Genomic DNA, 11,299 nt, shown 5'->3' with positions numbered 1-11,299 from the left:
TTTTTAGCCCTTTTGGTATTATTGGGACTTATTCGTCCCACCTATAAATGTTAATAAATGTTATTGGGATTATATATCCCAGGATAACAGTAAGGATTCAGGTATGCCAAAGATCTTATATTTTAGTCATATTACAGGATTAGCTGTCGAAGTGATGAAAACACCGCCCAATTTTGAAAAAAAACTCAGGGGTGAAAGGGTTAAGTCAAAAGATCACTTGAAAAATTTGATTCACTGACAGTTCAGGTTGTATTTGCATAACCGCTTTTTTCGCGTTGCTTCGCCTTGATAGCGCCTCGAAGCCCGGTATTTAGATCACAAGAAAGCGCTCAAGAAATATTTTAATTTGCCTTGGAAAGCCAAAGGTAAGAAATTGTATTATCTCATCTTGTTTCCTTTTTCCTTTCCCGCTATTGTCTAAATGCTGATTTCTACTTGCTAAATCTAATAATCGTATTTGTATAAGTATCATTTCTATTTTTACTAATATTATTGTTGTATATCTTTATTTACTTGATGTTAATTCTATTGCCATATTAATTCATCTCAAATTTAACTATTTACAATTCCTGACTAGCACTGTAAAATAATTTACCAAATTGTTGTGTTAGGAAATATTTAAATAAATAAATAAATAAAATAAAATACCAAATCTTTGCCGAGATGGTCGGGCTAGTACCTTCATGGTGCTTGTTATCGGAACATACCGGATCTTCATCCGGCAAAGGTCCATCGACATCGGTAACACTCCCAAGGCCTTGGGGGAGTGTCCTTATTGCTACAACAACAACAACAACAACGTAGATTAACAGATGAGCAACCAACTTCAATTGTAATTTAAACTCGTAATGAAAACCCAAGAAATGTGTTCAGTGGATGGTTTAGATACGGTTATGCTGCTTAGTTTGTGGACCGTCACGCGAAGCCGAAATTTTAAATGTTTTTATCATATGGCCGTTTTCAATGCGTCTAAATGACAATCAGTCAGTTAGCGTTAACCGAAAGGGGTGAAACGGCCTTAAGTCAAAAGATCACTTGAAAAATTTGATTCACTGACAGTTCAGGTTGTATTTGCATAACCGCTTTTTTCGCGTGGCTTCGCCTTGATAGCGCCTCGAAGCCCGGTATTTAGATCACAAGACGGCGCTCAATAAATATTTTAATTTGGCTTGGAAAGCCAAAGTTGAGAATTTTTAATTGGAAAATGTATATATATATTTTTTTTCAGTATTCAACTTCTTTACAAAATTGCTCCCGAGCTGGGTGCTGCAACCATAAATTTAAGCATGGGGATATTTCTTGAGCATTTCTCGGACCCTTGAAGAAATAATCAAGAAATGCCTAAGAAATCCTTCTACGTTTCAATTGATGCATTGCAGATCGCATTTAGCTTATGTCAGGAATGGAATAATAATAAGGGAAAATACATATATATTTTCAAATAAAGTAACTTTGGCTTATAAGAGCAAAATAAAAAATGTTTTGAGCTGAAGACAATACGGGAATACCAGCCATGGCTTTGAAGCAACCAAAGCGTTTATGTAAATCCGACTGTGCCGTTTCTAGCTATACGGGATCGAAGCTTCATATTGCACCCCTGGCATGCGCCCAAAGTTTGTTCCTTTGTAAAATCAACTCTGAATTTAATAAAAACAAACAATTGATTTCTCCTATTAGTTTTGAAAGCATGACAAGTTGCTAATGGAAAACTAATGAAATATGGATCGCATAAATGAACTTTAAAGTTTACATTAACAAACAAATAAAATATATAAAAAATAAACAAAGTGAGTCAACTTCGTTCCATTGTCGAATCAGATTCGCGAGCAAAAGTGCAGCAGCTGTGTTTATGTTATAGATTGTGTAAAATTGAAAAGAAAATCTCCAACCAAACCTTTCCAATACCCCGCAACTGCGGCTTTTAAGGTAAAAGGAAATTATAAAGCAGATTGTGACGCAGAAGCTATAAACGATTCAGTGTTGATGGCTTCAAATTCGCAGATTGGAAAAATTATTGTCATCGTTGCACTCGCATTATTTTTCTACTATTTCTTTTGGGTATCCATATTGCCATTTATGTTGATTGATGAAGGTAAGAGCGCGCGGTCAGGTGAAGCAAAAAAATGTACTATTGTTTAGCACTTAAGCCGGCCCTCTTGTATTACAATTGAAGTTGATTTACGTAAACTATAAGTAAAGCGATATGAATATAAAAAATCACCTGATGTACTGACTGGGGGGTGGGGCATTTTCCCCACTCTTAATCTTCTTAATCCTCTGCTTATCCCTTTCTTTCAGTTATTCGACTATGACGGCCAACATATTTTTGGAAACATAAGCAAAGTGAAACAAACCAGAAAATTTTGTGTGATTAAATAATATCGTTTACAAGTGTCAGGCTATCACCTGATAGGTGAGACTATTACTTTGACAAAGCCCCCTCAAACCTTCGGCAAAGTTTTCTATGCTGCGCTTAAGAGACAGCAATTTTGCCAATACATATGTACATACCAAATAAGACCTTGTTTTGTCGACTTATTAAACTCAACTATATATTCGTTTTTGTTGTAATGGTAATATAACCCCTATTACGTTGGCGACAACACAGTTCTCCTGCGAATGGGAATCTAAAACATTCATAGAATTAGACTGGCTTGTCGTGGAAATAGAAATACATATATACCTTGTCAAAAAAAGTCCTGTCAAAACAAATAGACTGTACAAATAATAGACATTACAACCAGAAGTGTTAAATTGCTCTATCTTTATTAGAGTAACTCGAAAGATTATTTCTTCTTTATACGACTATAAGATACCTTCCACCACCCCCAAACATTTTTGGAAAATAGATAATCAAGACAAGACAACCCGCCCAGCGGGTTAGGGGGTCAGAATATACCCGCGGTGGGTATGCCTGTCGTAAGAGGCGACTAAAATACTAGATTCAAGGGGCTGTGTAGCGCAACCCATCAGGCTTCCAGCGCAATATATAGCTTCAATGGTCGGATATGGTCGAAAGTGGTATCAACGGATGCGCATCACTGCCAGTTATAAGAAACTAATTGCGAAATTTAACTCTTTCTAACCATTCAAAAGTTATTTAAAAAAACAGGCTTTTTCGATGTCAGCTTGACGCAGACTTTGCATCACCCAATTCACCAAGTTATTAAAACAAAACACTAAAAGAAAAGTTATATAACAAATTTACTTTGCATATTATGAATTACATTGATTATAGCCTATCAACCAAGTTTAAATATCACCTACACGTTACAGGGAAACAGACTCTTAGTCCCTGCCTCCGTTTGCACCGTCTGCCAGCACAGAGTATATAGGTTTGCGACATCCGCTCAATGCAGCTCCTGCCTTGGGTGGTGCCACTTTCCTAGATGTTCTGGTTTCCGCGACGGCAACCCCTCGACGGGTTTCATCGCGCCATGTTGCCAGGTCGCAAACCCAAATAATCCGGGTACCGCAATGCTTGCCCAAGGGCGCCCAGTCCCAAGGCCACAACAGCAATTGCGTCCTGGCCTTCCACAACCTAGGCGTAGTCACCCGTCACTTACCCCTAGAGTGGCGGCGTCACCCCTCATGCACTTCAGAATTCTGTAGTTCAACTGTAATGGACTAACTGGGAAGATTACGGAGATAGTCGATTTCATGAAGCGGCACAACATCCGCATTGCTGCGATTCAAGAGACTAAACTCACAGCAAGATCTGCATTGCAGACCTGCTCTGGTTATAATGTCCACAGGAAAGACCGCGAGAGCGGAAATGGAGGCGGCCTCGCGTTTATCATACACCACTCTGTGCAATATTATATATTTGATCCTGGCATCGACCGCAGGGACAATGTCTTAGAACGTCAAGGCCTATCTGTCCGGTCAGGCGATGCAAATCTAGAAATCATCAACATCTACATCCCTCCTGTCACCTGTTGCCCCAGTGGATACCGCCCTAATATCGAGGCCTTACTCACTGGCAACAATCGCATTATCTTAGGCGATTTCAATGCCCATCACGACCTATGGCATTCAAACTTGCGGTCGGACAGTAGGGGTGAGATGTTGGCGGATCAAATAGACGAAACGACGTTCTGCACAATAAACGGAGACGCCCCCACACGTATGGTAGGAAGCTGTCATAGCTCGCCAGATATCTCAATCGTGAGCGCAGAACTCGTAAACTGCGTCAACTGGCAGCCGATGGTAACATTGGCATCTGACCACCTGCCCATACTTGTTTCGTTCGAGCGTACCGCCGACTTCATCGTCACCGAAAAACGCACTTTCATAAACTTCAAAAAAGGAAAGTGGGAAGAATATAAATCTGCAACAGACAGCAGCTTTGCTGCCCTCCCTATCCCGACTGATGCCCGCCAAGGGGAGCGTGCCTTCCGTAAGGTCATTGAATCCGCCTCGGCACATTTCATTCCCGCCGGGAGAATTCCCGAAATCCGGCCCCACTTCCCGGCGGAGGCCGCGAGCTTAGCGAGGGAACGCGACCTTATAAGGCAGCTTGATCCAGGCGACCCCCAAATAAGGGACATAAACCAACGCATCAGATTGCTTGTGGACGAACACAAGCGGTCGAAATGGGAAGAGCACCTAAGAGGCTGTAACCTCTCTACCGGTGTAGGTAAAATTTGGTCCACCGTAAAGACCCTATCGAATCTGACTAAGCACAAAGACAAAGTTTCCATCGCCTTTGGCGATAAGGTGCTGTCGGATTCGGAAAAATGCGCGAGCGCTTTCTGCCGACAATATATAATGCATCCTACGGTCGACAAAGATAGACGGAGAGCCAATAGACACGCACATAAACACAAACTCAGCGCGTCACCAATTACCATCACCGCTAGAGAGGTTGAGGACGCCATTGGTCGCGCTAAACCATCCAAAGCAGTGGGCCCAGACGGCATAGCCATGCCGATGCTTAAAAACCTAGGGAAAGAGGGTTTCAAATATTTAGCGCATGTCTTCAACCTGTCTCTTTCCACCTTTGTCATACCCGAGAAATGGAAAATGGCCAAGGTGGTCCCGCTACTAAAGCCTGGGAAACCAGCTAACGTAGGTGAGTCATATCGTCCGATATCTCTCCTATCGCCAGTGGCAAAGACGTTTGAAGCCATTTTGCTCCCTTATTTCCAAGTACATTTGCAGCTAGCCCCTCATCAGCATGGCTTCAGAAAACTCCATAGCACTACCTCTGCGCTAAATGTCATTAGCACCCAGATAAATTGCGGTTTGAATCAATATCCCCACCATAGAACAGTACTCGTAGCGTTAGACCTATCAAAAGCTTTTGATACGGTCAACCATGGCTCGTTACTGCAAGACCTGGAAGGGTCTACCCTTCCCCCATGTCTTAAAAGGTGGACCGCAAATTATCTGGGTGGTCGGCAGGCATCGGTGCAATTCAGAAACGAAACATCAAAACATAGGAGAATTAAACAAGGGGTGCCACAGGGTGGTGTCCTATCCCCGCTTTTGTTTAATTTCTACATATCTAAGCTACCTTCACCACCGGAAGGAGTCACAATCGTTTCCTACGCCGATGACTGCACAATAATGGCCACAGGCCCAGGCCCAGAGATCGATGAGCTATGCAATAAAATAAACGGCTATCTCCCTGATCTCTCCAGTTTTTTCGCCTCGCGAAACCTGACATTGTCACCGACTAAATCTTCCGCGACCTTACTTACAACATGGACGCCCCAAATGTCGACCATATTGAACATCCACGTCGATGGCACTACGCTACCGACTGTCCTACACCCCAAAATCTTGGGTGTGACGTTTGATCAGGATCTACATTTTGGTGCGCACGCAACCGCAATTGTTCCAAGAATTCAGAGCCGTAATAAAATCCTCAAATCCCTTGCTGGCAGTACCTGGGGAAAAGATAAAGAAACGCTCTTGACCACATACAAAGCAATTAGCCAGCCGATTACGTGCTACGCGTCACCCATATGGTCGCCAAGCCTAAAAACCACCCACTGGAAGAAACTACAGGCCTGCCAAAATACTGCTCTCAGAATCGCCACGGGCTGTCTTCTTATGTCCCCAGAACACCATCTGCATAATGAGGCGAGAATACTCCCCATCAGGGAGAGAAATGAGATGCTGACCAAACAGTTTCTGTTGAATACCCAGAAACCTGGGCATCCCAACATACATCTGATTGACGAACCAGCACCGCCTAGGGGCCTAAGGAGTCATCTCCGTAAGCATTTTGAGGAAATACGGCACCTGAGAACCCAGCCGTATGAAGCGAAAAAACACAAGCAGGTCCTTGGTGAACTCCATAGACAGGCGTCGGACCTTTATGTCGGGAATTGCCCGGTGAACCCAGTACTTGAAGAAAATTATCCAGTACTCGCAGAAGAGGAACGCATACTCCCCAGGGAAACGCGTGTCACTCTTGCTCAACTTCGTTCTGGATACTGTAACAGGCTAAACTCTTACCTATCCAGAATCAACCCCGACATACAAAATGTATGCCCCGCTTGCAATGTGTCCCCACATGACACCAACCATCTCTTCAATTGTAATGTGGAACCAACGCCTCTAACACCCCTTTCCTTATGGTCCACCCCTGTTGAAAGGGCTAGTTTCCTTGGCCTCCCGTTAGAGGACATTGATGACAATTTGTGATCGGTCGCGGCTATTAGGTGGGGCGAGCATTGCTACAACAACAACAACAACAACAACAACAACCTACACGTTACGGCTCCTTTTACAAATGTGAATACGTAGGCACATATATGTATTTACCAAGTGAGGCTTTGTCCTTCGCAAGAACACCCAAAGTGGCGAAGCAAAAGCTTTCCCAAGACAGTCGAAATAATGACCGTTTGTGCTACTACCCTAACGTAGTGGACAGTCGAACCAGTCTGAAAACTGAAGCTACGCGGTCATCCATTATGGTCACTCTCTAATTTTTCAAGGTGTTTCTCTGGTGTAGCTCGGCAGCATAGCGCGACAAAAGCATCCGTTGGAAAGTCTTCGGAGCTACACCTAGAGCTTCTAGGAAAATGGCGTCGACGAAGGTATGAGTTCGAAGTCGCAGTCCTTAGATTCTGTGCTGGCATATCGTGTGAGGGTCAGGAGGCGTGGTAGCGACTGGTGGTCGGGATTGCTACTGTTCGCACATCGGGAATTGTAGCTCTTAAAAACAGCCGAAAAAACTGGAGGCGCGCTGTGCCACGAGAGTCATGAGTATTAATAGACCATTAATAGCAACCGTAAGTCGCCGAAGCCTCTCTGGAGTAAGTGAACGAGGGACAATCCCTCCGCAAGGAGCTACACTTGAAAATGTTTGAACGGTCTGCGAGATCTTGAGGCAAAAACGCCGGATCTTTCCGAAATGGCCAACACGTGGATTTCCTTAAATACATACAAACTAAACCTTTCCTAAATTCTATTTTTTTTTAAATAGAAAAATCAAACTTTTTAAAGTAAGAAAACCGGCGTACGCCGGCGCGCCGCCCACGCCGCCGCCGCCGGTATATAATAGAGCTTACGCCGCCGCCGCCGATAAAGTGATCGGCGTAAACCTCTACCACCTTAATGGTGCTGTGTTACCGCAGCGTACCGGATCTGTATCCGGCAAAGGACAATCACATCGATAACACTCCCCAAGGCTTTCGGGGAGCAACCCTATCGATACAAAAACAACAACAACAAGACAACCCGAATGTTCAGGGGTACAAGCAAATTCTCACAACAGTGCAGTTCCAGAAAGCGTTAGTACCGGTGCGAACTGAATAGATGTCCGGAAAGGACTGTTACTAAAACCTTCATGTAGTGTGTTTGTCGTTACAACAACAATAAGACATCGAGTTTCATTCGATGATATTAAGCCGCCCCACATGGACTCCCGTTGTTTAGTGACCCGTCAAAACACTCACTCTCACTCACAGACAGCCTGTTCTATATTTCCGGCCAGATCTCACTTCCCTGCAATAGGTATGCCAAATGTGAGAGAGGATTAAATTTCGCAGTCAAAGGTTCGATAGGCAAAAAAAACTTACGTTTTTGTGGCTTCGAATAAGCATACCGGATACATATCCGGCAAATGGCAATTACAATAATAAATATGAACTCCGAATACCCTATATCCGTCCAAGACCACTTCTTTTCCCGGTTTGGCCTCGAGATCCAGATGGTCGTAATTTTAAAAATGTTCAACTCAACCGCAAGAGAAGTGAGGCGCGCCCAAACTACCATGAATAGAGCCACAGATAAGTTGAGTGCTTTAAGGGCCGCCTGATTACCCAAGTGTTTGGCTGTTGTATTAACAACTAAGACCTTCCCCGAAGGTTTTGGAGAATGTTATCAATGTTGATGGTCCTTTGCAGATATTGATCCAGTACGCTCCGGTAACAGCGCACCATTAATTAATATGACCACGTTTAACCTCCTAGGCCATACCGACCCCAGTCCCTTAGCTTCATGAGGAACTTGAGGTCGCCAGAGCCCCGCCTGCTGAATATGTGTATGATACATTCATATATGTAACAGGATTCCCCTCGCGTAGGTGAACTTGACAATTGGGTTGCGGAAGCTTTGAAAAGCTTTGTAATGCACAATCAACCCCTTGAATCTCAAGTATATGGTAAATTATTATACTGAAGCGGCACAAGATAGCATCTTATTAACTGAGTTCTAAATCCGCTGAGAAGGCGACCAATTACTGCGTCTTGAACTTGAGGCTTACATCGAGCTCCTGCCAGAGCCACACCAACTTTTCTTCCAAACTCGGCCCTTCCATGAACACTTCCGTTTTGAAAGCAAGTCGCTTAGTGGAAATTAAGATATATTTTATTAGGAGTGTATATATTCTCCTCTCTGATAATCTCTTAGGGCATTCCCTTAAATTGTGAACAATTTGCTTGAAATATGAAAGCTTTTTTAATATTTTCTCAATCAATTGCAGGTAACATCATACATACATTATTTCCGCCACTTGAATATGCATTCATATTTCCGGCCGCGTTTGGCGTAATTTTTCTTGGTGGCACTTCCATTTATACCTTGTATCATATTTGGGATCATATTTTTGAGCGCAAAACAAATTAAAAAGTAATATTTGGCATCCTACAAATAAAATAAATACAAAATACCTGAATCAATAACAAAAAAAATTGCTTATAATTGTGCACCGGCTCAGCTATAAAGTTCAAAAGGTTATCTTTAGCATATAACAATAGAACTTGTATATAATAATATGCGCAACTTGTTATTTTAGTTCCGCTAAGGCATTAATTGCGACCACTTGAATAAAAAAAGATGCCGCCGTGGCTGGTGATAGGCGTTTCAGGTGTCACCTGTGGTGGCAAGACGACTTTAGCGCAGCGGTTGCGCGATTACTTTCAACAATTGCGCGGTGCAGAACTTTGGAATACGGCCTACATTGTTGGTGATGTACAGCTGATATCACAAGATGATTATTTTCTGCCAGTTGATGATGTACGACACAAATGGAACGATAAATTAAATGTCATTAATTTTGAATTGCTAAGTTCGCTAGATATGAAACAAATGTTATCTGATATAACATGGACTATGAGGGGACGTTTCATATCTAATGACCCATTAGATAATATTGATTTCATTAATGAAATGTCAATGTCAACTAATTCTGAGCATTATGCAGCTCGACCGCTACAACCACAAATTTACCAACCAAATCAATACAATAAAATAAAACAACAAACTGCTCTAACATCACGCCAACATGCTGCATCACAGCAACAGAATCAAAAACAGCAAAACCACTCGTCACATCATCATTATCACCATCATCAACAGCAACCAAACCTACAGGTGCATACAACTTCTCCTCCAAATATGGCACATTCTTCATCCCATAGTAATACTATAATGCGTGTAAATTCACAACATGTTTCACAGTTACGTGATAACAAAATTAATTTACTTATTATTGAAGGTTTCACCATTTTCAATCAACCAGAGTTATTAACATTATGTAATATAAAATTTCATTTTCATTTACCCTATGAAAAATGCTTTGAACGTCGCCAGAAACGCACCTATGATCCTCCAGACGTAACGGGTTATTTTGAAATATGCGTATGGCCGAATTATGAGAAGAATTTCAATGAAATACGTGATCGGCAAGATATAACGTTCCTAAATGGTGAATTAAGTAAAGAACGTATATTGACTTTTGTATTGCAAAAAATTGCAAATTATTTCGATGAACGTTGTGATGTAGCCTGTCCGCCACCACAAAAGCTTCTCGGCCTACCAAGTTGTTTTGTTAGTGGTGTTGGTGGAGCTGGTCATGGTAGTGCTGTTGGCGGTGTGTTGAATAGTGAGCTGTGTGTTGGCAAAAGAGATGGCCGTTTAATGACCGCCAGTCTTAATGTTATTTCGGCGAAAAACTGTCCCATGGAGCACCAGTAAGTTAGTACCTATGAATGTGTGCTTATAAGCTGTGTTGAAAATTTGTGAAAGCGTTTAATAAATGTTGAACATTTACAGTTGTTAAATATAACTATTTGCACAGCTAAATTTTTATTATGTAAGAAAGATGTTATAAAAGTTAGATATAGTACGTACCCAATTTTAGCTTTAGTTGCATTCATGTTTATATATCAAGCCTGAGCAGCGTCTATGAAAATGATCTGCACTCTCTTGCTTTGAGCGTCTTGGAATCTATGCTATAATATCGGGATTCAAACATTTAGAATTCGTACATTTTACTCTCTCACTTTGTAAATACTATGTGTAAATATTAATGAAAGAAGAAACTTGAAATTGCTATAAATAAATTTTAATTTATTGTGTATGAAATAAAACAATAAAATGGCTATGAGAATAAAATATATGTGTTAAGTTTTTACCTACTAACAAAGGAGTTTGAGAGCCCCAGGGGTTTAAGGGACTAAATTCCACAGAGACGAAGTTTTTTGGGTAAGAAATCAATCGCGTAACAGTCGGTCTAGTACCGGAACATACTGCAGTCACATCCGTCAAGGAACTGACAACACCCTTAACACTCCTATAAAATTGTTAATAAACCATGAGCACTTGGCAATGTCAAACAAAGTAATTGACAATAAACAAAAATCCAGCATTATCAGTGATTTGCACCAGATGGCGCAACACTGAATAAATATAGTTGGTAAAGGAATAGAAGTAGCAAATTTGCCAGTCAAACAAACCACCGCTGTATAGCTAAATGGTTAGCGCAGCATGCCTAAAGCGTGCTTATGATCAAGGCTAGCACCCTTCGAAATGGATCTATCTGCGCAGCTATATGGTAGGT

The 11,299-nt window shown here is 41.8% G+C and overlaps 1 protein-coding gene across 1 annotated transcript; it reads left to right on the top strand.

Annotated features, from left to right (window-relative positions):
- The first annotated feature begins 1,683 nt into the window (after window positions 1–1,683).
- On the top strand, window positions 1,684–10,854 carry LOC137252469 (uncharacterized). Its single transcript, XM_067788223.1, has 4 exons — window positions 1,684–2,092; window positions 2,299–2,413; window positions 8,942–9,191; window positions 9,254–10,854. Exon 4 carries the CDS (start codon window positions 9,295–9,297, stop codon window positions 10,432–10,434), a length of 1,140 nt encoding a protein of 379 aa, XP_067644324.1. The 5' UTR covers window positions 1,684–2,092; window positions 2,299–2,413; window positions 8,942–9,191; window positions 9,254–9,294; the 3' UTR covers window positions 10,435–10,854.
- Window positions 10,855–11,299: the final 445 nt, after the last annotated feature.

This window comes from Eurosta solidaginis, chromosome 5 (genome assembly GCF_040869045.1).
Source record: "Eurosta solidaginis isolate ZX-2024a chromosome 5, ASM4086904v1, whole genome shotgun sequence".
Classification (NCBI taxonomy): Eukaryota; Metazoa; Arthropoda; class Insecta; order Diptera; family Tephritidae; genus Eurosta; species Eurosta solidaginis.
This window is presented reverse-complemented; position numbering and strand designations above follow the sequence as displayed.

Excerpts from the sequence above, each read along its gene's own strand:
- LOC137252469 (XM_067788223.1), top strand. The coding sequence starts at position 9,295 with ATGCCGCCGTGGCTGGTGATAGGCGTTTCAGGTGTCACCTGTGGTGGC.